This window comes from Hyla sarda, chromosome 3 (assembly GCF_029499605.1).
Source record: "Hyla sarda isolate aHylSar1 chromosome 3, aHylSar1.hap1, whole genome shotgun sequence".
Classification (NCBI taxonomy): domain Eukaryota; kingdom Metazoa; phylum Chordata; class Amphibia; order Anura; family Hylidae; genus Hyla; species Hyla sarda.
This window is the reverse complement of record NC_079191.1, coordinates 428,256,381-428,283,682: the sequence shown is the minus strand read 5'-3', so window position 1 is coordinate 428,283,682 and position 27,302 is coordinate 428,256,381. Positions and strand designations below refer to the sequence as shown.

Below are 27,302 nucleotides of genomic sequence, written 5' to 3'. Positions count from 1 at the left end.
CTATTGAGGAAACCTCACCCTGGCGTCACGACATTCAAGGGTTAATACCACCAGACCCTGTAACATTACCGCAACACCCCAGACACTACAACTCTCCTGGTTCACCACAGAATAAATGGGGGACAATGGACAGAAAAGTGTCAATGAGCTAATATGGTCTCCAGAAAGAGATGGGGAACACAGCCCCTCAGCCAGAGAACACAGTGTGACTGGGGGGGGGGGGGGGGGGGGATGGGGTCTGCACACAGAGCATTGGTTGTGTTTATAGAGTAGTACTACCATCCTGCCTTATCTAGGCCTCGAGCAGTACAATGACACTGGCACTACATGGCCCTTCCTTCTAATCACAATGAGATGACTTTACTCATTCTGCCCCAGTCTATAGAGCAAAGCTGACAAAAACATGTGAGATTAGGGAGATTAAACAGGACTGGCATCAACTAGAGAACCTTCGATACCTAACGTCTCTATCCAGGCCAATTTTATCTCTCTCATATGTATAAATCTGGTAATGACCCTTTAAGTTGCTATGTGTGGGCACTCTCTTACATGTTTTTCCATAGGTGGGATCCGTGTTCCAGAAATGGGTTGTAGATAGGGTTGCCACCTGGCAGGTATTTTACCAGCACAGCCGGTATTTTGGCCACCCTGCTGGTATTTTATACTAAAAATACCGGCAATGCAATGACCAGTATATATCAAACCAATCCTCCAACTCCCGGAATTTTGCACCATATACTATACCAGTGTTTCCCAACCAGAGAGCCTCCAGCTGTTGCAAAACTACAACTCCCAGCATGCCCGGACAGCCGTTGGCTGGGAGTTGTAGTTTTGCTGGGAGTTGTAGTTTTGCAACAGCTGGAGGCACCCCAGGTTGGGAAACACTGACCTATACTATATACTACTATATACTCCAACATGCGGGGAGTTGTAGTTTTACAACAGCTGGAGGCACCCCAGGTTGGGAAACACTGACCTATACTATATACTACTATATACTCCAACATGCGGGGAGTTGTAGTTTTCATTTGGGGCAGCTGCTGAGACGCAGGCTGCATCAGGGCATGCTGGGAGTTGTAGTTTTGAAACAGCTGGAGGCACCGCAGGTTGGGAAACACTGACCTATACTATATACTACTATATAGTCCAACATGCTGGGAGTTGCAGTTTTGCAACAGCTGGAGGCCCCCCAGGTTGGGAAACACTGACCTATACTATATACTACTATATAGTCCAACATGCTGGAGTTGTAGTTTTACAACAGCTGGAGCCACCCCTGGTTGTTAAACACTGACCTATACTATATACTACTATATATTCCAACATGATGGGAGTTGTAGTTTTCATTTGGGGCAGCTTCTGAGATGCAGGCTGTATCAGGGCATGCTGGGAGTTGTAGTTTTGCAACAGCTGGAGGTACCCCAGGTTGGGAAACACTGACCTATACTATATACTACTGTATAGTCCAACATACTGGGAGTTGCAGTTTTGCAACAGCTGGAGGCACCCCAGGTTGGTAAACACTGACCTATACTATATACTACTATATACTCTAACATACTGGGAGTGGTAGTTTTGCAACAGCTGGAGGCACCCCAGGTTGGTAAACACTGACCTATGCTATATACTACTATCTAGTCCAACATGCTGGAAGTTGTAGTTTTCATTTTGGGCAGATGCTGAGCCACAGGCCCTATCAGGGCATGCTGGGAGTTGTAGTTTTTTAACCAACTGCAACTCCCGAATTTAATAAAAAAAGCGATCAAAAAAGTCCCATCAAAACAAAAATGGTACCTTTAAAAACTACATATGGGAGCTGCCATACAGCCTCGTATAAGGAGAAATAAAAAAGTTATAGGGTCAGAATAGGACAAAATTTCCCCCACATATGTGTATCCTGTGATGTCACGCATATATAATTAATTATGCAAATTAGCAGGGCTGGTAAAGGTGGCGACCCTAGTTATAGATCACATTGCTCTTTGCGCATAACATTAATGACACCAGTAAACCCTCGGAGACAGCTGTGAATATATCTGGTCTCACCTTGTTCTAGGCACACTGGTGTATCGTTCGGCCGCCATGCCAGAGAGCCGTTATTGAGCAGCACGCACGTCTTCTTCGCTGGACCTTTGAGTCTGTATCCGTTCTGACAGTGGAACCGAACGATGGCGATTTCAGAGACGCTCTTGATCTGAGTCCTGTATCCATTTTCAGGGATGTCCAGAACAGGACAAGCAGTAATGTCATCAAATCCTACAAAAAATAAATAAATACATAAATAATTAAAATAAATAGTTTTGGTAAATATAAATGTTTTGGTATTATGGAACATTTGGTATTTTTGATCAGTCCGGTTCAAGTTATACATCATCACTGTCAAGCTGCTTTGGACATTGGGTTTGACAATATTCATACCAATCGTAGGATTTGTCTACGATTAAGCACCTGCTGGTGCGAAACGCGTCAGATGTTCCCATCTGTATTGTGACTCCTTGCCAAGAAAAATAAAGCAAGTTTTAAACTGCACTTCCAGCGCCGGACATCTTCTTCTTTGCTTTGCACTAGTGAAGCCGGGGCGGGACCGGCGGGTTTGCTATGGGGATTTTCTCTTGCTCTGGACAGTTCCTGACATGGACAGAGGTGTCAGCAGAGAGCACTGAGGTCAGACAGAAAGGAAATTCAAAAAGAAAAGAACTTCCTATGGAGTATACAGTAGCTGATAAGTACTGGAACGATTAAGATTTTTAAATAGAAGTAATTTACAAATCTGTTTATCTTTCTGGCACCAGTTTTCCAGCAGAGTACCTCTTTAAAGGGGTAGTCCAGTGGTGAAAAACTTATCCCCTATCCTAAGGATAGGGGATAAGTTTGAGATCGCGGGGGGTCCGACCGCTGGGGCCCCCTGCGATCTCTCTGTACGGGGCCCCGGCTCTCCGCCGAGATAGCGGGTGTTGACCCCCGCACGAAGAGGCGGCCGACATGCCCCCTCAATACATCTCTATGGCAGAGCCGGAGATTGCCGAAGGCAGCGCTTCGGCTCTGCCATAGAGTTGTATTGAGGGGGCGTGTCGGCCGCCGCCTCGTGCGGAGGTCGACACGCCCCCTTCCAGCGGGCTGTCGGGGCTCCGCACAGGAGATCGCGGGGGGCCCCAGGGGTCGGACCCCCCGCTATCTGCAACTTATCCCCTATCCTTAGGATAGGGGATAAGTTGCTCACCACTGAATCACCACTGGACTACTCCTTTAACTGCAGCATGTAAATATGGATCAATACACTTAAAGGGGTACTCCGGTGGAAAAGTTTTATTTTTTAAATCAACTGGTGCCAGAAAGTTAAGCAGATTTGTAAATTACTTCTATTAAAAAATCTTAATCCTTCCAGTACATATTAGCTGCGGAATACTAGAGAAGAAATACTTTTCTTTTTGGAACACAGAGCTCTCTGCTGACATCACGACCACAGTGCTCTCTGCTGACACCTCTGTCCATTTTAAGAACTGTCCAGAGTAGGAGAAAATCCCCATAGCAAACATATGCTGCTCTGGACAGTTCCTAAAACGGACAGAGATGTCAGCAGAGAGCACTGTGCTCGTGATGTCAGCAGAGAGCACTGTGTTCCAAAAAGAAAAGAATTTCCTCTGTAGTATTCAGCAGCTAATAAGTACTGGAAGGATTAAGATTTTTTAATAGAAGTAATTTACAAATCTGTTTAACTTTCTGGCACCAGTTGATTTAAAATTGATTTAAAAAAATAAAAGTTTTCCAGGGGAGTACCCCTTTAATCAATCCATTACCACCATAGGATACAATGGCCCTCATTTACTATTCTAAACCCGACCTCTTTTGTCGGGTTTTTTTGGCGCATCTTTGTCTGCGCCATGTCGCAGACATCATGCACCAGTCTGCGACACGATGCGACATTTTTTCCCGACTGATCCGATGTGGATTCTCCCAAACCCGAAAAAGGGGCGTAACCCGACATTTCTGAGCTTTCCCACGTATTTATTAAGGTTTCCAACCCGAATTTGTTGAATTGTTGTGAATTTTTTCCCGACAACTCAGAGGAGTTGGAAACCAAAACCTACAAAACCCACGTGTGACAAACAGGATGCGACATAATAATAAATACCAGGGAAAAAAGCAGTCGGGTAAGAAAGCAAGATAGACTTACAACCCGATTTTCTTAGTAAATGAGGGCCAATGTGTTCAGTAACATTCAGTCAGGAACGTCCTTGGGTTTTTCTCGTCGTCGTCTCCACAGATACAATGATCAGACTGGAAGCAGCAGCTGTACTGAGGCCGAGCCCCGTCTGTCTATAAGAATGAACCCTGTTTGCCCTTCTGCATCGCGTGCGAGTATTAAATATGCATCGGCGTGGACGCGGGAGCGAGAAGACGCCTGATTAGATGTTCTAAAGGCCACGCAAATGTCAGCTGCAATGATCCTATCCAGGGACACAGAGCTGTAAAACCGGATTAGCTCCACCATACTGAGCTGCTGTAAGGGGTTCACATACATTCGCTATGACTGGATCCTGTGGGGGGGGGGGGTTGACGCAGAAGCAAATGTGCGGATATTTGGGGTATTCAGTACAGAAGCAGGGGGGCTCAAGTGCTGCAGAAACGCATGGGAAATGAGTTCCTGACCTTTTTCCCCAGCAGGAACACCGTTCCCATTAGCAAGAGTCCTGCAGGACCAGCCCTTGAGTGGAAATCTATGGTGAGTTCCCACCCTTCTTTTCCCATGACTTAAAGGGGTACTCCGCCCCTAGACATCTTATCCTCTATGCAAAGGTCTTGGCTGCGGCACCCCAGACATCCGGTGCAGGGAGAGAACTTCGATCCGTGCCGGATGACTGGCAATGTGGGCCAGAGGTTTGTGATATCACGGCCACGTCCCCACTCGTATTGGGGAAAAGATGTCTGACCATGGGGGTCCCGCCGCTGGGGACACCCGTTATCTTTCATTCAGCACCCACCTCTTTGAGCTGCACGCCGCAGCACGGCGTGCAGTTTAAAGAGGTGGGTGCCGAATACAAGACTGTGGGGGTCCCCAGTGGCGGGACCCCATGGTCAGACATCTTATCCCCAATACTTTGGATAGGGGATAAGATGTCTTAGGGCTGGCGTACCCCTTTAATAACCACCCTCTGTTTTCTATCACTGAGCCAGTTACTTACCCACTTACACACATTCTCCCCCAGCCCCATCCTTCTCATTTTATGTGGCTAAAGCCCGTAACTTGTCTGATTAAAGTGGAACTCAAGTTAAGACCTAAGAAATTATATTGACACCCCTACCCCATGAGCAGGGGCATAGCTGTGGGATGATAGGTGGGGCACTTTCCCCTGGTGCATTTAGGTACAGAGGTGGATTGGTACAGGATGAGGGTGTCTGGAGATCCTGACCTCCCCAGACATCTCCTGACTGGGTTCATCTTACTGGCTGGGGAATTGATCCTGGTGGCCGCTGTGTCAGAATGGTGCGGAGAGGGAGGGGGATGAGTATGCAGAGAGGGAGGGGGATGAGTATGCGGAGAGGGAGGGGGATGAGTATGCGGAGAGGGAGGGGGATGAGTATGCGGAGAGAGAGGGGGATGAGTATGCGAAGAGGGAGGGGGGATGAGTATGCGGAGAGGGAGGGGGATGAGTATGCGGAGAGGAAGGGGGATGAGTATGCAGAGAGGTATGGGGATGAGTATGCGGAGAGGGAGGGGGATGAGTATGCGGAGAGGGAGGGGGATGAGTATGCGGAGAGGGAGGGGGATGAGTATGCAGAGAGGGAGGGGGATGAGTATGCGGAGAGGGAGGGGGATGAGTATGCGGAGAGGGAGGGGGATGAGTATGCGGAGAGGGAGGGGGATGAGCATGCGGAGAGGGAGGGGGATGAGTATGCGGAGAGGAAGGGGGATGAGTATGCGGAGAGGAAGGGGGATGAGTATGCGAAGAGGGAGGGGGATGAGTATGCAGAGAGTTCTATCCTCCGCTAACCATGGTTCCCTGTCCACAGCTGGACTGTAGTACATCTTCAGGAGAGGTAAGTGTATGCAATGTGTGTAACTATGTGTGTGCATGTACAGTGGGGATCAAAAGTTTGGGCACCCCAGGTAAAAAATTGTATTAATGAAATAAAGAAGCCAAGGAAAGATGGAAAATGCCCCAAAAGGCTTCAAATTACAGATTAGACATTCTTATAATATGTCAACAAAAATTAGATTTTATTTCCATCATTTACACTTTCAAAATAACAGAAAACAAAAAAATGGCGTCTGCTAAAGTTTGGGCACCCTGCAGAATTTATAGCAGACACTGCCCCCTTTGCAAAGCTGAGACCTGCCAGTGTCATGGATTGTTCTCAATCATCATCTGGGAAGACCAGGTGATGTCAATCTCAAAGGGTTTAAATGCCCAGACTCATCTGACCTTGCCCCAACAATCAGCACCATGGGTTCTTCTAAGCAATTGTCTAGAAATCTGAAACTGAAAATAGTTGACTCTCACAAAGCTGGAGAAGGCTTTTGTTGACATATTATAAAAATGTCTAATCTGTAATTTGATGCCTTTTGGAGATTTTTCCATCTTTCCTTGGCTTCTTTATGCACATTAATACATAATTGTATAATGTGTATGTAATGTGTGGGGATTTTGTATAGATGTGTTTTTAATGTGTAATGTGTGTGTTGGCAATAAGGAGAAGATTTATCAAAACCTGTCCAGAAGTAAAGTTGCTGAGTTGCCCATAGCAACCAATCAGATCACTTCTTTCATTTTTGAAAAGGCCTATGAAAAATGAAAGCAGCGATTTGATTGGTTGCTATGGGCAACTCCGCAACTTTTCCTCTAGACAGGTTTTGATAACTCTCCCCTATATGTTTGTGTACATTATATAGCAGTACAACCATTGTGTACAGTATAGTGGAACTATGTATGTGGTAAAGTGATTGGCACGTTCCCTTACATTTTATGGAGGGGGACACATTAGGTATATTCTAGGTGTGCATTTGTCTACATGGATGGATGTGGGAGGGCAACAGACTGAATCGCTGCCTTGGGTGAAGAAATGTCTAGCCACAGCTCTGTCATGAATCCCAACCTACCATTATTTGGTTGATATTTAGCTCTGGTACATTAGGGCTCAGCGATTAATAGCGACTCCGGGTTAGCTGCACTGTCTATTGGAGTCTTTAGTAGTTCAAAACACACCTCCTGTCTCATCATTGGCTGAAGTGGCTCCTCTGACCCTCCCTCTGGGAGCCCTTATATGGCTATTCTGCATAATCACAAGATCACCACCATAAATTTGTGCATTGAGAGCAGGTTTTCATTAAATGGGCACTGTCATGAACTTTTTCTTTTATATGTTATAGTACTGATGTACTACAACATATTTCTAATATACTTTAATTATTTTTTTGTTGTTGCAATTAAAACACTTTATTTTGATTTTGAAATCCGGCCACTAGGGGGTCTCCCTCCTAGTGGCTGGCTGCAGCCTGCTGTGACGTCACAGATGAATTCGGACCGATCCCGGCCGGGCATCGGTCCGAATTCAGTCAGGCTTTGGTCAATCAGACAGGCAGAAGCGAGCGCTTAGAACAAAGAGGATGCGCGCAGGCTCCCTGGACTTGCACCCTGTCCCGGCTCCTGGTGTGAGGTGGAATTTCATGCGCTGCTGCTGCTAAGCAGTGCTGTGCTAGGACTGCCCTGCACTTTAGTCTTTTTCAGGCGGGCAGGGAGCGGGAGCGCCATCGCTATAACACAGATACTGTTTTCACCACAGTGTGCCTCCATTTGTTTCCCCACTACAACTCCCAGCATGCCCTGATAGCCAATAGATGTCAGGGAAAGCTGGGAGTTGTAGTGGTGAAACAGCTGGAGGCACCCTGTATAGATGAACTAAGGGCGGAAGTCGGCACCCTGCCGGAAACAAGTGACGTGGCGCCTGCTGGGGAAGTCTGCCTGGTAAGTGAGCACACTACCAGGCAGACAAAAAGGCATTTATAATATAGTAAATAAAAATTTAAAGGCAGTGAGGAGGTTAGGGATAAATGGGCAATAGGCAGGGACAGAAAAAAAAAGGATGGTGGGAGCTACTCTTTAAAAGGGGTAGGTACTCCCATGGAAAACTTTTTTTTTAAATCAACTGGTGCAAGAAAGTTAAACAGATTTGTAAATTATTTCTATTAAAAAAATCTTAATCCTTCCAGTACTTTTTAGGGGCTGTATACTACAGAGGAAATGCTTTAATTTTTAAATTTTTCTGATGTCATGACCACAGTGCTCTCTGCTGACCTCTGCTGTCCATTTTAGGAACTGTCCTGTGCAGCATATGTTTGCTATGAGGATTTTCTCCTGCTCTTTACAGTTCCTAAAATGGACAGCAGAGGTCAGCAGAGAGCACTGTGATCATGACACAGAGTGAATGCCTCAGAGTTTGTTAGAGAGCATTACTGAACAAACAGCAGCATGGAGACCAAGGAGCTCAAAAGATCAGGGATAAATTGGGTATAAATGTATAAAGCAGGATTAGGTTTTAAAAAAAAATCCAAAACTTTGTACCATCTCACGGAGCACCATAAAATCCATCATGAGAAAATGAAAAGAATATGGCGCAACCGCAACTTTTCAACTTTTTTGTTCTCATTATTGTTGTGTCACAATAAAAGGTATTTTGCACCTTCAAAGTATCACTTCCTAGGTGCGTGTTTTGTTCATGAAATGGAAAAAACGTTTATTTAAGTCTATCTGGATTCCAGTTTGTAACAGTAGCAAAATGGGCAAAAAGCCCAAGGGGGTGAATACTTATGCAACGCAGTGTACTTTTTTTTGAAAGGTGACACATATAAACTGAGCCAAATAAGCCTCTGTAATAGTGGAGGATGGAGCTCCCCTTAAAGGGGTATTCCGGCATCATACATCTTATCCCCTATCCAAAGGATAGGGGATAAGATGTATGATCGCAGGGGTCCCGCCTCGGTGCAGCCCCAGGCATTCTGACGGCCGTCACGCCCCATCCCATAGACATGAATGGAGGGGCGTGACATCACTGGGGGCGTGGCCATGACTTCCCTGTCTTGGAGGCAGCGCCCGGCACAGAATGCTGCACCGAGATCGTTATAATTGCTATTTACAGGTCAGTTCTATACAGTCCACGTTTTTGGAGCCGTCCTGACATCACGTGGACCCACGGATCCTCTGGAGCTGTATTTGCAGCTGATTCCCCCGATGCTTTGCTCTTTCGGTGTTTGCAGGCACAATCTCCGAGTTGTGAAGTAAGATCAGCATTAAAAGCCAGAATTCCCCAATGAGAACATTCTGTTGACTGTGAAGAAAGGCATTTCCAATAACAGAGTATTGACCCGCTCTGACACCACGCTCCGGCCCTTCAAGGCCTCATAACGTATAGCTACGGGGAGAAGAAAATAAATAATGTATCCGAGAAACAAACTGCTCTGTTGATGCCTCTTGACAGAAACAATTGGGAATTACGCTGGGGCTTTAAAAGACGGATCCAGATGACATGATTGAGGCTGGCGTAAATTCTATGGCCTAATCCAGCAAACGTCGCCTTAAAAACACTAAATACACAAATCACCAGGTCTGGCCTTCACCCCTTTGGATGTCTCTGCCCTGTCCAATAACCTCTGAGTGGAGTGGCACCATCCCGATCGACCACTGCTCCATTTAAACTCCCCCTTACTGCGGTTGTACATTGAGAAGGATCAGAGGGCTCTGGACAATCTTTGGTGGTGGGTTCCAAACCTTGGGGCCACTAGTGACGCACTAATGATTATACATTTCTTACCCATCCAGATTGACAGTCAGCTGGAAGCCGGGCCCTGTTTCCAAAACTCACACCTGCGCACAATTGGACCCTTTGGTGGGGGACCCAGTGTAGGCGCCTCTAGTGATCCCATATATGTGATGAATGTTAATTGTGTGAAAACCCAGGGGTTGCCTAGGATTAGAAAAACATGTCTGCTTTCTTTCAAAAACAGCACCATGACTCTACTCTACTTAAGTAAATGGAGCTTAGCTGTATTACCACTGGGCTGGTGTGTAAGGTCCAAGGGACCTGGCTGGTGTGTAAGGTCCCAGGGACCTGATAGGGACTTTAAAGGGAATCTGTCAGCTGCAATTCACATTCTGAACTGCTGACACTGTAAGATATTGTTAGGGCACATTAACCTTTCGTTTATCTGTCTCTGTCTCTGCTTCCATAACATAGAATAAAAAATATTTTGCAACTTTAAAGTACCATGCATGCACCCTCTGAGTGCATGTTGTGTTGATCAAATAGAAAAAGTCTATTTAGGTCTACTTTGATTGAAAGTCAGCCAGAAGCCGAGTCCTGTTTCCATATCTCACACATTTTCTATGCACAATACAGGGACGAGATTTAGAAACAGGGCTTGGCTTCCAGTTGACTTTCAATCAAGAAGGGACAGTAATGGGAGGGAAAGCAAGTCCTTAGACTCTCAGACCTTGGAAATGCTTCCTTTACACTCGGTTTAAGAAACTAAAAGCATTTTTGGCAGGGACCAACCAGGGGGACAGGGAGAGTGAGCCCTAAACTGACCCTAAAACATCTCTCCCTGCCTACTTGCCCATCCACCCTAAATGGTGGATCGACAACTGGGCGCCAGTCCCTCCCTGAACTAAAGTGCAGGGGCCTAAAAACACATACTAATAAACAGTCGGTCACAAGACAGAAACATACACGGAACATAGAACTCTATAGTGTTAAGTTCAGAGGACACAGATCAGTGAGCAGCACATGGGACACTATAGACCAATGGTAAAGCACAGAGGAAAACACTAGCTAAGTGATCATGTACTCTATGATCAGTGCACGTACAAAACTCCAAAGATCGGAATAATGAACTAATAAACAGATAGTGTTCAAAACACCAGACAAGGAAACAGATGAGTCACCAAAGACTCCAGGAACAGACAAGAATATAGCATAATCCCCCAGAACCTCCAGTACACACAAAGTCCCCATGGCTTGGTAACAGGAATCTATCGCTAAACAGGAATAATCTCAATCCCTCAGAACACCTCCACTAGACACGGAGTCCCCATGGACAGTTAACAGGGATGCCAAGTTACAACATAAATGGATACAACAGGATATAATTATAGAACACTGTTCACAAGACAGGAAAACGGATGAGTCTGAACAGACTCCAGGTACAAAAAGGAATATAGTTAGGGGAGCATAATCCCCTAGAAAAACCTTCGGTAGACAGAGGAATAATCAATACCCCCCGAGTCCCCTACACAAAGGTAAACGGGATCTATCGCTAACCGAATAATCACTATCCCTAAACCTCCAGTAGACACAGGAATGAATCTCCCAGAGTCCCCATGGACCGGTAACAGGGATACCTAGTTAAAACTCAGAAAAACGGATACAACAGGATATAATTATAGAACACTGTTCACACTGAACACAAGACAGGAAATAATCGCAATCCCTCAGAAAACCTCCAGTAGACACAGGATTGTCTCCATGGAGCAGTAACAGGGATGCCTAATTACAACTCAGAAAAACAGATACAAATGAATATAATTATAGAACACTGTTCACACTGAACACAAGACAGGAATAAGTGCAATCCCTCAGAAAACCTTCAGTAGACAAAGGATTGTCCATGGAGCAGAAACCGGGATGCCTAGTTACAAAACCTCCAGTAGACACAAAGTCCTGATGGAGCGGTAACACAGTGTGAACAGATACATAGCAGAAAGAACATACAAATCCTAAAACCGACTATACAAACACAGATTAAAATCTACTAAGAGCATGCAACTAACCATGGGTAAAAGCCCAGAATATATATCAAAGATAAAGGCAAGGTGCATGCTAAAACAGAGATAGTAGTGTGGTAGGCCTCAGGGGTAGGGGTAGTGTAGTCAGGGTGTTGTTTCAGTATATCAAGGGTTAAGGTTAACCCTGTTGTTCGTGACGCCAGGCTGAGGGCTAGTATGCTGAGGTAATTCTCCACCCTTCCCAGTAACGATAGGTGCATGCATATAATGACTGAAGGTCCATAAGGTAGTTGAACTTGGATAAACTTTACTTAAAGACTTGCGGTACATCCAATGAACAGTAACAGTCTCATTAATACAGTCTCCATACACTTCAATGACTGACAGTTGTTGCGGACCTTGACTTTTGATATAAGTCTCAGAATTTAGGGTAATTTGCGAAGATCCGTCTAGATTTAGGGGTTAGATATGGTCCGGTGATCTTGCAGCGTGCTTAGGGATTGATTACACTCACAGTTTTGTAAAGATCAGCCGTCGCCGCAAGGCTCGGGCCTAACTCACTGATGACAGCAGCGCAGATCCTTCCCTGTCAACAGCCCACGAGGAAAGAGACAGAGTAATGGTCGCCGCTCCCTTATATGGGCATGGGTAGGGCCGTTTTGGATTGGTCCAAGTCAGCTGTCACTCACCGTTACATAGCCTGATGGGTAAACACCTGACTTCCTCCAAAGGTCCTTGAACTACAAACCATAGAGTCTTTGGAACGCATCACGTGACCCGCAGGTCCTTTGACGCTAACTAAGTAAGTACACTTACTATATAAATATATGCATTAAATTTGAGTAATTTTAATTACAAAAGGGGTGACAAGGGGCTAAATAAGGATGAGGACCCCACCTACACCTAGGGACTCTGACTTTGGCGACCTCACCACAAGGCAACGGATGCAATCCGGTGCCGGAACACCACAGTAGATTAAAAGCTGAAACAAGTGTTTCACAAAGCTCCATAGCAGCATGTCCATGTGTAAATCTGTAATCACCAGCCCTGAAGCAGGAACTGAGCTCACCTCATGTAGACACACCCTAAGAGCTAATGGACAGAAAGCCAAAGGCTTTAACTATTCCCTGACCAGGGAACATTAAACTGTTCTCACACAAGCAATCCAATAGCTGTGTGTGAACACAGACCAAGACAGACATGCCAATTTTTTAAATTTTTTTTACATATCAGATGGGGAAGATGGCTGCCAGTCTGCACCACTAGTTTTTATTTGAACAGAAATGTTGTAAGGGGTACAAAGGATGGAAGCGACGGGAGTGCGTCAATGAGGGACATAGGAAGAATTCAGTGTTTTTTTTTTATTTGTTTTTTTTATCTTTGTCCAAGGTGTTTTTGAAAAGTCCCCTTAAGCAGCCCATTCTCCAAAACAAAATCTTATTTTTCGAAGAGCAAGAGACACACGCAGTCCCCCCGGCTACTCCTAACAATCACTTCAGATCTATCACAGACTATACACCTGTATGGAAGGTGAACAGTATATCCTACCTTACATGCACTCCATTCTTACTCAATGATACTTTTGTTTATTTTGACTTTGTATTTATATGTACAGTTCGCAAGAAAAGTCCTCCACCCGATAGATCCTCCACCCGATAGGTCTCGAAGTCCTCCACCCGATAGGTCTCAAACTGTGGCCCTTTAGATGTTGCAAAACTTCAACTCCCAACATGCCCGGACAGCCGTTGGCTGTCCGGGCATGCTGGGAATTGAAGTTTTGCGACATCTGGATGGCAACAGGTCGAGACCATTGCTTTAGAATGATCTGGATTTTTGCATTGATTATTAGTAATATATCATCTGATTGTTCTCTTTCTCACAATAATAGGTAAATACAATGGGGGGAGATTTTTGAAAACCGGTCCAGAGGAAAAGTTGTTGAGTTGCCCATAGCAACCAATCAGGTCGCTTCTTTCATTTTTAAGATTAAAGGGGTACTCCGCCACTATACATCTTATTCCCTATCCAATAGGGGATAAGATGACTGGTCGCACGGGTCCCATGTCGTCCTATAGACATGAATGGAGGGGGCGTGGCGTGAAGTCACGACCGCTGGCGCCGAAACCCAGCATTCGTTCAGGACGCAGCGTGCTGCACCGAGAGCGCGGGAGTCCCAGCGGCAGGACCTCTGTTATCAGACATAAGATGTTTAGCGGCAGAGTACCCCTTTAAATAACAGACCCAATGGCATAAGACTATGGGCTGTGATTTTTTAATAGTATAAGATGGTTTTGTATAGTTATGACTGGAGATGTGGTATAAAATGTTATTTTAATTTATATTAGTCATTAATTATTTAATTTTTTTATTTTATTTTTTTCTCTATCTCTATTTTATTTTTTTCCTTTTCAATTATCTGGGGTAATTTTTATCATAAAGGGGTTTGGTTGATATGAGGTCCTCCAGATCCCAAAACTTCAAGGGTAGATTTTTATGGAAATACAGAACTCAACTGATGATTGTTGGAAACTTTGAGATTTTATTATATAAAGGCTTCTTATAATTTCATCAAAAATCAAACATAAAAAAACACTATCAATGCAGGGAGAAAAAAAAAAGAATGTGATTTTTTTGGGAAACACCTGGATTTTAGCATGCGCTGCTAATAAAATGTGTTTACTAAGTCACAATTGTATACAAACGTAGACAAACACAACAAGACTGAACTAATAACAAACAGATAGTTGTTACTGTTTATGTTGTTTATTGAGCTCAGACGGGTGCAGGACCTGCCGGCTCAGCCAATCACAGCTCAGCCGCCAGGTCCTGCAATAAGCACTATCTTCAGAAGCAGGAAGAAAGAAAGAAGACTGCGGGACAGATAGGAGGCAAATGGGAACTACAAGGGACCATATTATTATAATTTTTTTCTTAGAAAACACTGGATAACTCCAGGACCTGCCGCCTTAGCCAATCACGGCACAGCAGCCAGGTCCCGCAATAATCGCTATCCTCATAAGCAGGAAGAAGAAAGAAGAATGCGGGACTGGATGAAGGCAAACAGAACTGCAAGGGACCATATTATTATTATTATTATTTTTAGAAAACACTGGATAACCCCTTAAATATTTAGCAGAAAAAAAGGTCCAACACGAAACTTATCCCAAGTAAAAAAAAAAAAAAAAATCTTTCTTCTGTGTTGTATCAAATCATTAAAATACAGCAATATCCATTGAAAGAAACAATGTTTTTACTGCCTGACATGTTTCGGCAGTAGTCTTACTAATGTCCATGAGTAGGACTACGGCCGAAATGTGTCAGGCTTTTAAAATGTTCTGCTGTGTTCTGCAACACGGAAATCTATTGTGGATGCAGAATGCTATGTGCGAATAAGCAGGAGAAATGTCTATGTGCGGTCGGATTTATTAATTTATTTATGCGTCAGGCGTCAAAAAAAAAAAAGGATGTTTAATGGATATTGCTGTATTTTAATGATTCAATGCAATACAGAAAAATGTTTTTCTTTACTTGTGGACAATTGCGCTGAGCTCCTGATGCTGAACCAAGCACGTTTTTAATCTCAAGAGGAGGTAAGTAGAGATGAGCGAACTTACAGTAAATTCGATTCGTCACGAACTTCTCGGCTCGGCAGTTGATGTCTTTTCCTGCGTAAATTAATTCAGCCTTCAGGTGCTCCGGTGGGCTGGAAAAGGTGGATACAGTCCTAGGAAAGAGTCTCCAGCCCACCGGAGCACCGGAAAGCTGAACTAATTTATGCAGGAAAAGTTATCAACTGCCGAGCCGAGAAGTTCGTGACGAATCGAATTTACTGTAAGTTCGCTCATCTCTAGAGGTAAGAGCTGTTTTTGCTTTTGGCTTATATGTTTGAACACCTTTAATAGGGAATCTGATTATAGCTCATCTTTACCGGATTTTACTTTTGACATTTACAGTGATCCCTCAACTTACAATGGCCTCAACATACAATAGTTTCAACATACAATGGTCTTTTCTGGACCATTGTAACTTGAAACCAGACTCAACATACAATGCTACAGACAGTCCAGATCTGTGAAACGTGTCAATGAACTGACCAATCAGAATGGGCATTCACTGGTAAAACTCCTGTATTACTGAAGCGTATGCACTGACTGGTATCCGGTAGCGCCCCCTACAGTACAGGGAGGTATTACATGTTCTGTACTCTTTACCTGTATTACTGAAGTGTATGCACTGACTGGTGTCTGGTAGCGCCCCCTACAGTACAGGGAGGTATTACATGTTCTGTACTCTTTACCTGTATTACTGAAGTGTATGCACTGACTGGTGTCTGGTAGTGCCCCCTACAGTACAGGGAGGTATTACATGTTCTGTACTCTTTACCTGTATTACTGAAGCGTATGCACTGACTGGTATCTGGTAGCGCCCCCTACAGTACAGGGAGGTATTACATGTTCTGTACACATTACCTGTATCAGGGTTACCTGCTTCTTGGGACAACAGGTGAGGGCGGCTCCATGTTACTTTTTTAGGACACTGTGTACTGTACAGGACCCCGAAGAAGCTCCTGTCCTCTACATAGACAAGTGTTTCCCAAGCAGGGTGCCCCCAGCTGTTGCAAAACTACAACTCCCAGCATGCCAAAGGCTGTCCGGGCATGGTGGGAGTTGTAGTTTTGCAACAGCTGGGGGCTCCCTGCTTGGGAAACACTGAAATAGAAAGTGATTACAGCTCCCAGTAGGTCTTTCTTACTTTTACATGTAAGGATTTGCTTTATCTCTATTAGTTATCTACTTATTTTTATTTAATCCTCACTTTTTCCTATTTTTGGATGACATTTTGTTGCCTTTAGAACCAATTACCAGATTTCCATAGAGTTCTAGTCTCAACATACAATGGTTTCAACTAGAGATGAGCGAACTTACAGTAAATTCGATTCGTCACGAACTTCTCGGCTCGGCAGTCGATGACTTTTCCTGCGTAAATTAGTTCAGCCTTCAGGTGCTCCAGTGGGCTGGAAAAGGTGGATACATTCCTAGGAAAGAGTCTCCTAGGACTGTATCCACCTTTTCCAGCCCACCGGAGCACCGGAAAGCTGAACTCATTTATGCAGGAAAAGTCATCAACTGCCGAGCCGAGAAGTTTGTGACGAATCGAATTTACTGTATGTTCGCTCATCTCTAGTTTCAACATACAATGGTCGTCCCAGAACCGATTAATATTGTAACTTGAGGGAATACTGTACTTTGTAAATTGGGCTAAATGATGCAGAACGCAAAAATATAAATAAATAACAAATAAATAAATACAAATAAATAACAAATAAATAAATTAAAATAAATAACAAATAAAATAAATTAAAATAAATAACAAATAAAATAAATAAAATAAATAAATAAATCCGACCGCACATAGACGTCTCTCCTGCTCATTTGCGCGCAGTGTTCTGCATCCACAATAGATTTTAGTGTTGCAGAACACAGAACATTGAAGAAAGAAAATCTGCATGGTAAGCAAAACAAAATCATGTTCTTGAGGCCAAGTTATGGGAAATCAGCGGGGCCCTGCTTACTAGACAATAGCACTTCATCAATGCCAGCGCCGCAGCACGAAATGTTATGTAACTGGCATCAGGAATGTCCCATGCAGCTTTAAATTGGCTGGAAACTCAGTGGCGGGCATATTAGAGGCGTAATGTTATAATATTGTGAGACCGGCCAGGGACAGCAGAACAGAAGGATGATAAAGGGGGCGACTGCAGGCTGAACCTGGACCCGGCTCCGTACATTCAAGTCAATCATGAATAGATGTTTCTAAAGTCGCCGTTCACACTAGGTCCCTGCTGCGCCGGAGGTGCCTGGTGCAGAAATGGCGCTGGAGCCCAGATATCTCCAACCTATATCTAAGCGAGTGAATCTTCATATAACGTACATGATGCTATTGGTTGTAACATAAGAAACTCAACATCATGGAATGTCGGTCTATACCAGTGGTCTCCAAACTGCAGACCTCCAGATGTTACAAAACTACAATTCCCAGCATGCCTGGACAGCCATGCTGGGGATTTTTTTAAAATTATCCACTCACACCATATAAGTTATATAACAAATCACTGGTTTCAGCATTCTTTTGCTTGATTTAGTTGTGTAGTCCTCTCATTCTCAATGTGGTGTTGTCTCAGCAGCTGCCCAGCTCCTCCCTCTCTCCTTACAGGAATTTGTGTAGTCTTCTCATTGTCAGTGTGGTGTTTTCTCTCCCCTCCCTACAGGAAGTTGTGTGGTCCTTTCATTGTCGGTATAGGGCTGTCTCCAGCTCCCCAGCTCCTCCCCCTCTCCATACAGGAAGTTGTGTGGTCCTTTAATTGTCGGTATAGGGCTGTCTCCAGCTCCCCAGCTCCTCCCCCTCTCCTGACAGGAAGTTGTGTAGTGCTGGTGTTGTCAGTGTGGTGTTGTCTCAGCAGCTCTCTGGCTCCTCCCTCTCTCCAGACAGGAAGTTGTGTAGTCATGGTGTTGTCAGTGTGGTGTTGTCTCAGCAGCTCTCTGGCTCCTCCCTCTCTCCTGACAGAAAGTTGTGTAGTTCTCTCATTGTCAGTGTGATGTGTTCTCAGCAGCTCCCTAGCTCCTCCTACTTTCTCATCAACGCATCATCCTCTGCTGTCTTAGAAGGTGTGGCTGAATCTTGTTAGTAAACTCTAGCCCCACCCCCTGAGTGATGTCATGACCTATAACCAGCCCCTACAGCATCATCTCCCTGCGATATACACATATACATACATATGTCTATTGGGGCATTGATGGGAGAATAAGGTATGTTTATATCATGTTGCCTTAAGAGAAGCAGACAGGTAATGAATACAGCAGGTTACGCAGTCTGTTATGCTGTGTTATATAATATTCTGCAGCAGCTCTTGGAAGAAACTGTCAAGAGTACTGTGGAAAGGGACTGTGATGAAGAGCTGATGGAAAGCAATGCATTCTGGGAATTGTAGTACTGAGCAACTGTTAAACATTCACATTCGAGGACATGTGAATCTACAATCACATCCGGAATTTCATGTTTTTACCGTTGAATGCGAACAACATGTAATAAACAAGCGGCCGTATTCTTTTAGCACAGTTATTAAAGGGGTTATCCAGGAACCCTGGCTCCAGAAAGTTAAACAGATTTGTAAATTACTTCTATTTTTTTTTATTTATCCTTCCAGTACTTATGAGCTGATGAAGTTGAGTTGTTCTTTTCTGTCTAAGTTCTCTCTGATGACACCTGTCTCGGGAACTGTCCACAGTAGAAGCAAATCCCCATAGCAAACCTCTTCTACTGCAGTTCCCGAGACAAGCAGAGGTGTCAGCAGAGAGCACTGTTGCCAGACAGAAAAGAACAACTCAACTTCAGCAGCTGATAGTTATTGAAAGGATTAAGATTTTTTAATAGAAGTCATTTTCAAATCTGTTTAACTTTCTAAAGCCAGTTGATATAAAAAAAATAATGTTTTTTCCTGGAATACCCCTTTAATAGAATACAGCGGGATGCGCAAGGTGACTCCACCATTGAGTTTATCGCTGAATAAAAGAGCGGTGTAATTATGGAGACGTCGTCGACGCTCCGGTGACTTATCTCAGCGGTTCTCCTTAAGTAATGGAAGTGAATGGTGCGCTAAATAAAAGATTCTCATTCCCTGCGCCCCGCGCTCGGGTCGTAAATCTGCTCCTTTCCTGTATTACCTGCTCCGCTCGCTCCAGGTTATTACACAGTAATGTGCGAAGATCTGAATGGAATCAAAACTGGTGCCGAAACCCCAGCATGTCAGCCAATGATCTATAGGGGGGGGGGGGGGGGGTGGATGGATTAGTCTGCGCACTTTGAAAACAATTACGCCTTTCCCACAGCTGTAACCACAGAGCGGTGATTCATTGATCCACTGGGTTCTGCTGAATAATTAGTTTTACGGTAAAAAAAAAAATTGTATCAATGTCTTAATACAAAGTTCACTACTGTTTAGAGGTTGAATTGACGTGTTTTGGAGGGTTAACCCTTAGTCATAAGCCGCCCTTATGATTAAGGGATAACACTCCCAAAACACGTCAAGTATGTGTTCTTGTATAATGACAACAGAGGTAAAGTTAACAGGAACAGCAGATTACTGATGGTTTCCATGTATTAATTTGAGTCAGATTTTTTATTCACTTTTTAGCTGAAAAATTAGTAAAATTGGCAAAAAACTTTAATTATAATAAAGATATAATACACATATGCTAGGGTTGACATATCGAAACGGCGTTTTACAACCGGGTGTGCTTCAAGCTGCTGCAAAACTACAACGCCCAGCATGCCCGGACAGCCTCTGGCTGTTTAGAGGTTGAATTGATGTGTTTTGGAGGGTTAACCCTTAGTCATAAGCCGCACTTATGATTAAGGGATAACACTCCCAAAACACGTCAAGTATGTGTTCTTGTATAATGACAACAGAGGTCAAGTTAACAGGAACAGCAGATTGCTGATGGTTTCCATGTATTAATTTGAGTCAGATTTTTTATTTTTTTTTTACTTTTTAGCTGAAAAATTGGTAAAATTGGCAAAAAAACTAAAATTATAATAAAGATATAATACACATATGCTAGGACTGACATATCGAAACAGCGTTTTCCAACCGGGTGTGCCTCAGGCTGCTGCAAAACTACAACGCCCAGCATGCCCGGACAGCCTCTGGCTGTCCGGGCATGCTGGGAGTTGTAGTTTTGCAACAGCTGGAGGCACCCTGGTTGGGAAACGCTGTTTTAAAGTATGGATCCAAATGCAAAGCTACGTCCTAAAACCTTGGCAAAGTTAACATGAACAACGAGATCCATCAACCATCAAATCCAGCATGAAAGTCAATGTCATGTCAATCTATAGGGGGGGGGGTAAAGGATTAGTCTGCGCACCTTGAAAACAATTACGCCTTTCCCACAGCTGTAACCACAGAGCGGTGATTCATTGATCCACTGGGTTCTGCTGAATAATTAGTTTTACGGTAAAAAAAAAAAAAAAAATTGTATCAATGTCTTAATACAAAGTTCACTACTGTTTACAGGTTGAATTGACGTATTTTGGAGGGTTAACCCTTAGTCATAAGCCGCCCTTATGATTAAGGGATAACACTCCCAAAACACATCAAGTATGTGTTCTTGTATAATGACAACAGAGGTAAAGTTAACAGGAACAGCAGATTGCTGATGGTTTCCATGTATTAATTTGAGTCAGATTTTTTTTTTAACTTAGCTGAAAAATTGGTAAAATTGGCAAAAAAACTTAAATTATAATAAAGATATAATACACATATGCTAGGATTGACATATCGAAACAGGGTTTTCCAACCGGGTGTGCCTCAAGCTGCTGCAAAACTACAACGCCCAGCATGCCCGGACAGCCTCTGGCTGTTTAGAGGTTGAATTGACGTGTTTTGGAGGGTTAACCCTTAGTCATAAGCCGCACTTATGATTAAGGGATAACACTCCCAAAACACGTCAAGTATGTGTTCTTGTATAATGACAACAGAGGTCAAGTTAACAGGAACAGCAGATTGCTGATGGTTTCCATGTATTAATTTGAGTCAGATTTTTTTTTTTTTTTACTTTTTAGCTGAAAAATTGGTAAAATTGGCAAAAAAACTAAAATTATAATAAAGATATAATACACATATGCTAGGATTGACATATCGAAACAGCGTTTTCCAACCGGGTGTGCCTCAAGCTGCTGCAAAACTACAACGCCCAGCATGCCCGGGGGGGTAAAGGATTAGTCTGCGCACCTTGAAAACAATTACGCCTTTCCCACAGCTGTAACCACAGAGCGGTGATTCATTGATCCACTGGGTTCTGCTGAATAATTAGTTTTACGGTAAAAAAAAATAAAAAAAATTGTATCAATGTCTTAATACAAAGTTCACTACTGTTTAGAGGTTGAATTGACGTGTTTTGGAGGGTTAACCCTTAGTCATAAGCCGCACTTATGATTAAGGGATAACACTCCCAAAACACGTCAAGTATGTGTTCTTGTATTATGACTTCTCCTGTACTGTTTTAATGGATCCTTAGTAAAGAATAAAGTTTTATACGGGACCTCTGACTAAGCGCTGTGTATTTAAAGGGGTTGTCCAGAAATAGAAATCCAGAGCTAATTTCTTCCAAAAACGGTGCCACCCCTGTCCTCAGGTTGTGTTTGGTATTACAGCTTGTTTCCATTCCCCTTAATGGAACTGAGCTACAGTACCATACACAACCTGAGGACATGGGTGGCGCTGTTTTGGAAGAAATAAGCTGTGGTTTTGCTATTCCTGGATAACCCCTTCAAATCGCTGTACCCGCAAGTATTCGGTTCGCTCCTCAAGAAGGGACAGCGAGAGAGCGGACATCACTACTGCCTTAGGGTATGTTCACACTGGTTAAGGTGTGAGCGGAATGGTCGCTTTAAAAAATCCGCTCAAAAACGCTGTTTTTTTTCTGCGCAGAAATCGCGCTGAATTCCGCGCAGAGATGAAAGAGGATAGGACACATAGTAATGCGTGATTTCCGTGTGAATTCCACGCAAATTTTGCGCAAATTTCGTGCGGAAGCGTGGCAGACTGCCAACATTTTTTACATTCACTTCAATGGGGATAGGACGCGATTTCCGCATGAAGAAACAACATGTACATTCTTCATGCGGAGCGGAATTCTGTGATAGATCCTCTCCAATTCCTCAGTGTGAACGTACCCTTACTGTTCAATCTGACAAAAAAAATCTGCGATCTTCTAAAAAAATAATTCTTAGCGCAGCTGGGCACTATTTCCCCCCCCCCCAAAAGAGCTACATATGGTACGGACAGGAGATATGAACAAAAGTTTTTATCAAAACCTGTGCAGAGGAAAAGTTGCCCAGTTGCCCATAGCAACCAATCAGCTTACTTCTTTCATTTTCATGAAGGCCTGTGAAAAATGAAAGCAGTGATCTGATTGGTTGCTATGGGCAACTGGACGACTTTTCCTCTGCACAGGTTTTGATAAATCTCCCCCAAAGTGACCAAAAATACGCTATTTTGAACTTTGGAATTTTTTTTTTATGTGTACACCATAGACCATGCGGTTTAATTAACAATATATTTTTTATAGTTTGGACATTTACGCACGCGGCGATACCACATATGTTTATTTTTATTTACACAGTTTTATTTTTTATTGGGAAAAGGGGGGTGATTCTGACTTTTATTATGGAAGGGGTTAAATGACCTTTATTAACACTTTATTTTCACATATTTTTTTTTTTTTGCATTGTTATAGCTCCCATAGGGACCTATAACACTGCACACACTGATATTTTACACAGATCACTGCCTGGCAACAGCTGTGCATTGATCAGTGTTATCGCCGCTCGACTGCTCCTGCCTGGATCTCAGGCATGGAGCAGTCATTCGGCGATCGGACAGCGAGGAGGCAGGTAGGGACCCTCCAGACCCTCACCGCAATCGGTGATGTCCGGTATTAGCCGCGGTCCCTGGCCGTTGATGGCCGCCAGGACCGACGCGATATGACGTGGGGTCAGCGCGTGACCCTGCGTTCTATCGCGGGAGCCCGCTCATGACGTATGCATACGTCACATAGCGGGAAGGGGTTAACGCCGGCCCCCAGCTACAAGAATCAGCTGGGGACCGGCTGGTATGACGCAGGTTCAAGTCAGGAGCCCGCGTCATACAGCGCTTGCCATCTCAGGACGAGCCGGCTCGTCCTTAGACGGCAACCGGTTAAAGAAAGTCATGTGACTTGTCATGTGATTGTTACTAGTGATGAGCAGCATAGCCGTATTCGAATACGCCATATTTTGCGAATATATGGACTAATATTCGTTCTATATTCGCGACATTTGCATATTCCCTACGTTCGTTTTTTTTTTCTTCCATTCGAAAATTCGTAATGAAATTCGCATACTGCGCATTCGCGATTACATCTTTCGCCTAAAAGATAGGAGGGATCAGTGTCCTCTGACTGGAAGTGCCGATATTCGTGAATATTTGCATATTTGTGAATATTTACATATTCGCAAAAAAATAATAATTTACAAAAAGAAAAATGAATATTCGTCATTACGAATATATATCACTAAATATTAGCAAAATCGCAAAATGCCGAAATTCGCGGTAAAAACACTAATTGTTATACAGGAGGTATCAGTGACCAGATGACCTAGGGGTGAGTAATGGGATCCCACCAGAGTCTCCCCATAAAAGCCCTGGGAGGAGTCTCTGCTGAGGTGCAGTCGAGCCTAAGGGTAGGTTCAGACTACGGAAATTTCCAAGCGGATTTTCCGTTCACAAATTCCGCTTCACAAATTCCGAAGTGTGAATTTGTGAACGGAAACCCATTCACTACACTATACATTTTAGCAAGCGGAATTTCTGCCTGCAATTTCGGAGAGGAATTGCAGGTGGAAATTCCGTAGTCTGAACCGAGCCTAAGAGTCTGGAGTCATAGGAGCCTCAAGTCAAGTCTGCAGCTACAAGTCTACAAGTAACTACAGTCACAGCTTAGTCAGTCTCAAGTCAAGTCAAATCAGTCACTGTCATCTATTGTCAAGTCAGCGTGGCCAAATTGTCCAAAACCACTGCAAGTTCCAGCAAGCCCTTAAGGTCTCTGAAGTCACTGGTCACCTCCGTGGGCCTGGCTACACTGTATAGACCAGTGGTCTTCAACCTGTGGACCTCCAGATGTTGCAAAACTACAACTCCTAGCATGCCCGGACAGCCAACGGCTGTCCGGGCATGCTGGGAGTTGTAGTTTTGCAACATCTGGAGGTCCGCAGGTTGAAGACCACTGGTATAGACTTTACCATCTGTCACTTATTAAAGCTACCATTGTCCGTAACTTGGCATCTGAGTCATTATTGCCTCTGTGCCTAGCCCAGGATCCAGCGGTATACCTTTGGCTGGTATTGAGGATAAACCATGTCCTGGCGTCACGAACATAAGGTGTTAATGCCATCTGCCCCTAGGGTAATTCCATCTACCCTGCACCACACATCCGCCACCAAAAGTCTACAAGTAAGATAAAGTCACAGCTTAGTCAGTCTCAAGTCAAGTCAAGTCAGTCACTGTCATCTATTGTCAAGTCAACGGGGCCTGCGCTAAATTATCCAAAACCACTGCAAGTCCCAGCAAGCCCTTAAGGTCTCTGAAGTCACTGGTCACCTCCGTGGGCCTGGCTACACTGTATAGACCAGTGGTCTTTAATCTGCGGACCTCCAGATGTTGCAAAACTACAACTCCCAGCATGCCCGGACAGCCAACGGCTGTCCGGGCATGCTGGGAGTTGTAGTTTTGCAACATCTGGAGGTCCGCAGGTTGGAGACCACTGGTATAGACTTTACCATCTGTCACTCAGTAAAGCTGCATAACTTGGCATCTGAGTCATTATTGCCCCCGTGTCTAGCCCAGGATCCAGCGGTATACCTTCGGCTGGTATTGAGGATAAACCATGTCCTGGCGTCACGAACATAAGGTGTTAATGCCGTCTGCCCCTAGGATAATTCCATCTACCCTGCGCCACAAACTGCTATAGACTTTCCTTAGTACAGACTCCCAGCTGGATCTATACTGCTACCCCCATCTTCCCGTGGGCACCACACGTATTTGTAGTACAGAATGTTGTAGTCCGCCATGGTGGTTTTCCACCGCACACGCGTGACACATAAAACTAAAGCAACAATACGGCAGCTATCAGAAGAACAAGGGGACTAGTATAGTGCATAGGGCTGCGCCTTTATATTTTTTTTACATTGTCAATCCCATAGAGGAGGCCAGAGAGAGACGGGAACAATACATTATGTTCTGGCGCCAATTTATTTCCTACCACAATGAATGTGAAGTGGGGCTGCAAAAAACACACGAAGAGGAGCGGCGGCGGCGGCTCATTACTGCAGTCGTGACACTGTGCATTATCTCTATTACAAGGGAGCAGAACCGCAGCGAGGGTACTCCAGGGAGAACGCTGCACAGACCAGATAATGCTACAGCTCTTCCCTCATTCTGCGGGCGTGATTCGGAAGAAAGAGTGTTACTCATCTCTCCTCATCCACACTGCGCTGCCCCCCCCCGCCGGAGGAATCGATTATTACTGATGACATCACTCCGGTAAAAGATTTTACGACTGATGACGTCATTGGGATAGGCTTTCAATATCTTATGAAGGTTTAGTGCCTGTTGAGTATGCCACCTAGCTGAGAAGCGTTAAAGGGGTATTCCAGTAAAAAAATAAATAAAAAATTAAAAAAAAACTTTTTTCTTTCTTCATATCAACTGGCTGTAGAAAGTTAAACAGATTTGTAAATGACTTCTATTAAAAAAAAAATCTTAATCCTTCCAGTACTTATCAGCTGCTGAAGTTGAGTTGTTGTTTTCCGTCTGACCACAGAGCTCTCTGCTGACACCTCTGTCTGTCTCAGGAACTCTCTAGAGCAGGAAAGGTTTGCTATTGGGATTTGCTCCTACTCTGGACAGAGGTGTCAGCAGAGAGCACTGCTGTCAGACCGAAAAGAACAACTCAACTTCAGCAGCTGATAAGTACTGGAAGGATTAAGATAAAAAAAAAAAATAGAAGTCATTTACAAATCTGTTTAACTTTCTGGAGCCAGTTGATATGAAAAAAAAAAAATAGTTTTTAACAGGAATACCCGTTTAATTTCAAAAGTTCCTCCGGACCACAACAAATGCCTTTTTCCCCCCTAAATAAAGCTGTTCCTGTGTACAAAGCCAAAGAATGAGACCTCTGTAGCCAGGATTTTGATAAACAGCTTGTATTTTTTACTAAACTCCTCCAGATTAAGACTTTTGGATAGTACATCTTAGGAATCCTCCCTGACTTGGTGGATAGGCTAAAAGATCTAGGGAAATGTAGAAAGTCCCTTGTTCAGCACTCTCCTTTCTTGAAACCGTACACTTATATGGTGTCTACAGCTGTTGCAAAGCCACAACTCCCAGTGTGCCATGTACAGCCTTTGACTGAAGACAGTATCCTTTGCGGCGGGACTAAAAAATTGCACGAACAACAGCAAGTCTCAGATTTGTGGCCTATAGGTAGGAGGTATGCCTGACATTAGCATTACCTAGGCTCACTACACTTGAATCTCCCCAGGATTGGCAGGGCTGAGGGACAGGACATAAGGCTTTGGCAAATGGTCAAGTCCCTAGGCTATGGTGGGAGTTGAAGTTTCGCAACAGCTGGAGGGCCATAGTTTATAGACCAAGGCTATAGTATTATGGCAGCCTGGAGGCCTTGGCTGGACCCTGAGTACCTTCCTGAGGGACTCAGCAACTTGAGTCCCAGAAACTAAAGTACCCCCGGGTCAAGGGCTATCCTTACAAGACTTACAAAGATTGTTGAGTCCCTTAGTAAGATACTTAGGGTCCAGCCAAGGCCTTCAAGCTGCCATGATACTTTAGACCAATGGTTTCCAAACTGTGGTCCTCCAGATGCTGCAAAACTACAACTCCCAGTATGCCCGGACAGCCGTTGGCTGTCC

General features: G+C 44.1%; 1 protein-coding gene across 3 annotated transcripts in view; it reads right to left on the bottom strand.

The window, feature by feature from the left end:
* Positions 1-27,302, bottom strand: part of SUSD4 (sushi domain containing 4) — a 153,846-nt gene that overhangs the window by 101,140 nt on the left and 25,404 nt on the right. For all 3 annotated transcript variants that reach the window (XM_056568441.1, XM_056568443.1, XM_056568442.1), the window contains exon 3: positions 2,047-2,256. In XM_056568441.1, coding sequence (XP_056424416.1) covers positions 2,047-2,256 — 210 coding nt within the window. The remainder of the gene's footprint in view (positions 1-2,046; positions 2,257-27,302) is intronic.